The following is a 6109-nucleotide window of genomic DNA, read 5'->3' on the forward strand; positions in this document are numbered from 1 at the left end:
CAGGAATGGTAATGTGTAAAGCAGTCCTGGTGTCACTGTGGTCTCCTTGTACTGCGGAAGGGTGGGCTTCCCTCTGTGGGCTTGACCTCACATCAGCCTCCCTTCAGTGTTTTAAAAGCAAACGAACAAAAAAAAAAAAACCAACCACAATTTCCTTGAAATCCAAGGAGCAACTCCTAATGTCACCTAGGTGAGTGTGGCCTGATAGGTCCCCACCCCTTGTAACAGAAGGGAGTTGCCCTTCTCATCTTGGCTTCCTGCTGTGTGGGCCAAACACAGTCTTTTCAACCATGTCAAGCTTTCTGCAGCAGAGAGGGCAAGGCCTGAGCACTCCTCAGCAGCAGCTGTGGTGAGGAGAAGGACATCTGTTTTGGAGAGTAGGAACACTCATACGATTACCCACTTGGATTACCCCCATTGCTCTAGAAGAGGTGTGGGAAGCACAGTTCTTTGCCAGAGCAAGTGAAGCCCTGCTTGGTCAAGGAAAGTGTCTATCTTGTGTTGTTTAGGAAATTTGGGCATCGCTTCTTTCAGTACCTCAGGATGAGCAGAGAATCATCCCCAGTATGCACCTTGAATCATCTTTGCTATGGCTGACATGGTGCCAGCAACAGCTGTGGGAAAGTGATGGCTAGATCTTGCACTGCAAGGTGGTTTTAGCTCTTGTGCTCTATGAGTGCACCCCCAGTGCATCCATGCCTTCCCTGCTAGTGCCTTTGGTACCCAGTAGACCTACCCCTGCTTGAGGCTAAGGGAGTACTGCAGAAGAAATATGGTGAGTTAGATGCTTTTCTCCTTCTTTTACTCTTTCCATGCCATCTAGTGGTGTTGGAGATAAGGTGGTGGGCCTTCGGTTTGATTATGGCCCAGATACAAGATGCTTTTTGCACAGCCATAAACTTCTGCAGAAGTGGTAGTGTTGGTTGGTGGTGTGAAGAGATGGTCTGGGTGGTTGTCCACATCCTGGGGCTGGATTTGGCTTATAATGGATGAATTCTGCTTCAGCCTGTACAGCTGCTTTTTCCTTGGTGGAAGCAAGCTGTGAGTGATGCGCTGCTAAAAGTGAACCCATGTCAGATGGGGAGTGGTGTCCTTCAGGGTGCTTCTGTGCCGGAGCTTTCTGGTTCCCCTTGTAGGAAAGCAATCCTAGCACATACCTGTGACCTGGGAACAAGCCACTGCCTCCAAACAAGCTCAGCCAGCCTTGGCCCTCTGTAAACCTGCCACGGGAAGGTTAGCACAAGGGAAGCGATGCTACCTACTTGCTGAAGCTGGTGGGGACTGTAGCCTGCGCCAAAGGGGAAGAATGTGTGACAGTAAGGAGAGAAAAAAAAGAAAAATGAGCGAGCATGGTGCTCAAAGGTAAGTGTCTCACTCGAGCGCAGTGCTGCAGTTCACAGCATGCCCTGCCCGTGGTACAGGAGCAGCCCTGAACACTGTCAGTAAAGCAGTGGTGGCGCAGGACCAGCATGCCACCCTGCAGCAGGACCTCTGGGCACCGATGGTGGCATGGCACAGGGGTGGCCCTGGGGACCTGACTCTCCAGCCCAGGTGGGGAAAGGGTGCAGCACCAGGTGCATGAAGCAGCTGGTGGTACCTGGCCTCTAGTTTTACATGCTGGAGTCACATTTGCTTAACCTTGAGGCATCCTGTACTTTGAACCAACTTGACACAAAGTCATCTGTTCATTAATAACACAGGAGCAGTTTAATTGTTGTCTTAGTGGAAAAATACATGAGACTGTCATCAGCTGTTGCTTCTGGCAGTGCTTTTCTGCAGTAATGTAAATAAATGAGGTCACAGGTTTAAAGGAACAGGCTGTACTTGCACAAATTCAAAGTGTCATCTTAAACAGATATGCACCAATTGTCTGAATATCTCTGTCCTGTGCCCCAAATGCTCAGGGTAACATTTCGACCTTAAACACACTCAGATGTAGCCATGGGGGCTTGGTTTGGTGTCTCAGTACTGACAGGGTGTGTGGAAGTGGGTGTTTTAAAACTTCGGCTCCGTTCCTAAGCGAGTGAAACTTTTCGTGGCCAGAACCCCAGTATCACCAAATTCTCTGCTGCTCCCCCCCCAGGAGGGCCCAGAGACTCAAGAGGAGGGGAAGTTACAGACCAAACATCTCCTCTGCTGATACTTTGCAGCATCCTGGGATGTCTGCTCTTGTTACGCACGTGCATGTTGGTTCTATTTTTTTCGAGATGGCTTTGCGGTATTGTAATCGAGGATGAGCGGATCCAGAAATCAGCCTGGACGGCTTTGGAAAGCTGTATAAAAGGTCTATTTGTCTCCCAGGATCACGTGTTCTGCCTAAATGTGGATCCCGCATCTGCAGTCTGTCATGTATGAAAATATGTTCCTGTTTGTAATCGTAGTGGGAACACCCAGTACCTGCCCCGCTCAGAACAAAGTATGGCCACACCGATGAGGTAATGCAAAGGTATTACTTTATGGTGAGGGTATTTCACAGTGACTGCCTCTCTGTAAGCTCCCTCACTATAGGAGGAGCAAGGTCACTTATTCCCTTTCATGTTGCAAATTGACCAAAACATACTGTAAACCCCAATCCTAGTTTGTATCTAGTCACACAGCCACGGAGCAGCAGCAATGGTTGAAAAAGGTGCCAAAGACGACAGAGGTGGAGGGCAGGTGTTACTGTACTCCTTGTACTTTAATTCTCAGTCTTCTCTTGCAAAAAAACCACAAAAAACAAACAAAAAAACCACAAAAACCAAACAAAAAACCCCACTTGTATAAAATGTGTGCAGGTAAGGTTCACTTTTCTTGCTTTCATTGAAGATGATTGTTTCTATTGCAAGGTCATGGTCCCTTGTAAAAGCTGGTTGCCTAGTTTCTGCCATACCTTTTGTGCCTGTTTTGCATCATATTTGCCCTCTTCTGATATGTGACAGATGCCATATTTGGCATGGTTTTTATGCAAGCACCATGCTGTTTGTCTTTTTTATTTGTTCAGAGCTGCTCTGGCTCCTGTCCAGCTGCTTACCTGGCCTTGTAGCACTAGTGCAAGCCCCAGGCTCCTGGACGGCTTCGTATTTGGGAAACCTGTGCGCAGCTGCTGCTCAGGCACTGCTCGGTGCGGGATTTTGAGGAGCATTAGATGAGATGTTTATGGGCAGATGGCTGCGAAGAACTTGAACAAACAACTATGAATAGCTGGAGCATGTATGGTGCTGACTTGACATTTCCTAGAAGTTTTGAGGTCTCGGATAATCCCAAGTCTGTTGTTGCTCACTGATTGTTCTGGCAGGGCAGGTTGCTGGGAGATGTCATGCAGTGATAACTGCAAAAAAATATCTGGCTCTGGTATCAGTAGCGAGCAAGAGCCCTCGGTGTTCTGTTGTGTTCCACTAGATAGCAGGCAAGGCCATCTGATGTGAAGGGTCCTGCTTCATCGGTTCTTTTCCTTGTGGAAGAAATACTTTGGTTCTCCAGTGTGCTGGGCATCCTTGCATGTCCACCTTCACTTGCATTTGGGTAGGTTCAGCCCCCCTGAAAGCCTGCCTGGCAGAGCATGCACAAAAGCACCTGGGATGTTCTCCACATCCGCGCATGGCTGCATCAAACTGTCTGGGTGGTTCAGGCTCTTTGCTGTGCTTTGGTTATTAAAGCTACGTGGTATGTTTAAAGCCGGAAGAGACAAGGTTACAAGCATGACATTCTGTAGAAGCAAACATTGGTGGCTCATCTAGCTGCTGGCATTTTGGTTTGTTGCTGAAGGTGGCTGCACAGCTGAGTCTAAGCTTCATAGCTGTTGTTCAAACTGCACTGCTGTGCATCCTAATGGTCCTTCCTCGTGGATATATAATACTGCCTCTCTGGTGAGGCTCCCTGTATACGATAAAGGCTTTTTGCATATCGAAATAGCAGCTGGAAAACTGCTTTTAAAATGCAGCTTGCTTTTGTGCTAGTGAGAGGCTTCTGCCAGGTTGTGCTTCTCCTCCACGCTCCCTGTTACTGCCTTCTGTAACACTTCCTTCATGCCCCAGGTTCGGGAAGGCTTGAGGAGCTTCAGCCACAAAACAGCTTCTGTTACAGCTGCAAGTGGAGTCTATGCATATGTGCCTTGAGCTTCCTCATGATCTGGAGTTGCTGTCAGTAGCAGTGACATGTCTTGGTCCTTGCTGAGTTTAATGAATCAGCTCTTAGACCAGCCTTGCAGTAGCTATGTGTTGGCCTCCTCTCTAGGTACAGCCTCTTCTTTCCCACCTCCTCTCCCTCACTGCAGGAAGACTTTACATGCTGAAATAGCAGCTGTTTGACAAAGGAATACAGATGCACCTGAGTACTCTGTACACTGTATTTACCTTCACATGGAAAGTCCATCTCTGACTCTTCCTGACTGGTCATAATGAATTTTGCTTGGACCTTTTTTGGGATGTAGTCTCAAACTTTTTAAAAAGACCTCATGCATGCATGAGCTCCACTTAAATTATGCTAGTGCCTTGTAAATCAGCTAGGAGCAAGGATCATGTGCGGTGAGCGTGGGGTGGAGTGGGTTAAGGAACAGCACTCATGAGGTGTCTGGATCCTGTTTTGGGACCTGCATGACTCGTATGGCAGGGCAGATCCAAGCTAAGCTCCTACTGTTGGCTTTGGAGTTCAGCTTCCCTCTGTGACTGCATCTTGCTGCATCCTTTCTGGGTACCAGTGTTCTTGTCCAGTCCTCCCTTGCTCGCATATCTAAGGCAGTTCAGGTTAGTAATCCTCTCTCCAGAAACATGTTGTTTCAGGGATGTTTGCTCTGAGAATTGCTTGGGTATGGTGCTTAAAAAGTCAGTTCAAGCAATATTTAAACTCCGTATTCCACATGAGGGAGGAGAACAAGGCGGGGGGGATGTGGACTGACATTAGGAAAGGTGACCTCTTCACTGGCATATGTCAGGAAAGAAATAGTGGGTGAAACTATTGTATGTTTGGCTACTCCACTTGGTGTATTTCAGGTTGCCTTCCCATCCTTTGGGAAGTCTGGATGTTAAAAAGGGCACTTCTATTAGTGCTGAGGGGGTTGTGACCTGGTCTGTGTACCTCACGCCCATTGCGCACTGCGTAGGGCACAGAGATGGGTCCCACCTATGGGCAGGCATGTGGATATTTGGAGTTGCAGCACTTGGGATGCAGACGTAGAAGCCCTTTGTATCTAATCCAGAGCCAGTGTGACAGTGGTTTTTTTGCTCTGTCTTAAAGTTTTCCTTTGCCAGATCATGTCAGAGAGCGTGGAAAAGACAAATAACCTCTTAAAAAAAAAAAAAAGGAAAAAAAAAAGAACATTAGCAGTATGGTGACATTGAGCATTTATTTTGGCTAGTGTAGCTCTTTCTAGTAACTTCAGTATAGCTCTTCCCCCTCCTGTGGGGTTTTTTTTTGGCTTGCATTAGGCAAAGTGCAGTTGAGCCTGCACGCTTGACCCGTCTCGATGCTGCGCATGATGTCGAGTGCCCTGGTACAACACAAACGTGCGCTTTTGCGGGCGAGGCTGCAGGGGATATATCGTTGCATTTCTCCTCTTTCTGCCTCCTTTTCTTTTGGAGGAGCCACCTGTTAGCATTACATCAGTGGCTCCCAGGAACGCAGCCTCCTACCAAAGGCCTTACACAAAGTAGTTCTTGTATTGTTTGCGCTCAAAGAGCTGATGTCATGCCAGCTGATGTCATTGTGTGCTTTGTGTAATCGCTATGGAAACTGGGCAGGTGGGGAGCCTGGGGCTGATGTAATTGCTGAATGAGATGTAGAAAGAAGGTCTGCTTTTCTTGCTCCAGTTCTGTGGAGCCACCCTCCTGAGAAAAAAATAAAAGGGGGGGAGAGCTGCTGCTTGAAAAAGCCAGCAAGACATGCAGCAGAGCCAGGGGAGGCACGCGCCAAAAAAGTGACTTCTCCCTTCCCCCCTCGGATCCATTTCCCAATCTATATTAATGTCCTAAAAATAACTCCTGCTAGATATTTTCACACAACCGGGGCAGAAAAAGGAGAGCTGTTTGCCACATGTGAAGCGAGCACCTCAGTCGCTGGTAGGTTGCGAGGAGCGGTTTTCCTTTGCTCAGCGGCACAAATGGGTCCGTGCCCTTTCCTGGAACGATGCCAGCGG

At 48.1% G+C, this 6109-nt stretch overlaps 1 protein-coding gene across 1 annotated transcript in view; it reads left to right on the plus strand.

Moving 5' to 3' along the window:
- Window positions 1–1349: 1349 nt before the first annotated feature.
- The window catches only part of LOC104626467 (dual specificity protein phosphatase 10), a 10561-nt gene continuing 5801 nt past the window's right edge, over window positions 1350–6109 (plus strand). The window contains exon 1 of the mRNA XM_010294400.1: window positions 1350–1362. Within this exon, the coding sequence (XP_010292702.1) occupies window positions 1350–1362 (13 nt within the window). The remainder of the gene's footprint in view (window positions 1363–6109) is intronic.

This window comes from Phaethon lepturus, unplaced genomic scaffold (assembly GCF_000687285.1).
Source record: "Phaethon lepturus isolate BGI_N335 unplaced genomic scaffold, ASM68728v1 scaffold11609, whole genome shotgun sequence".
Lineage (NCBI taxonomy): Eukaryota > Metazoa > Chordata > Aves > Phaethontiformes > Phaethontidae > Phaethon > Phaethon lepturus.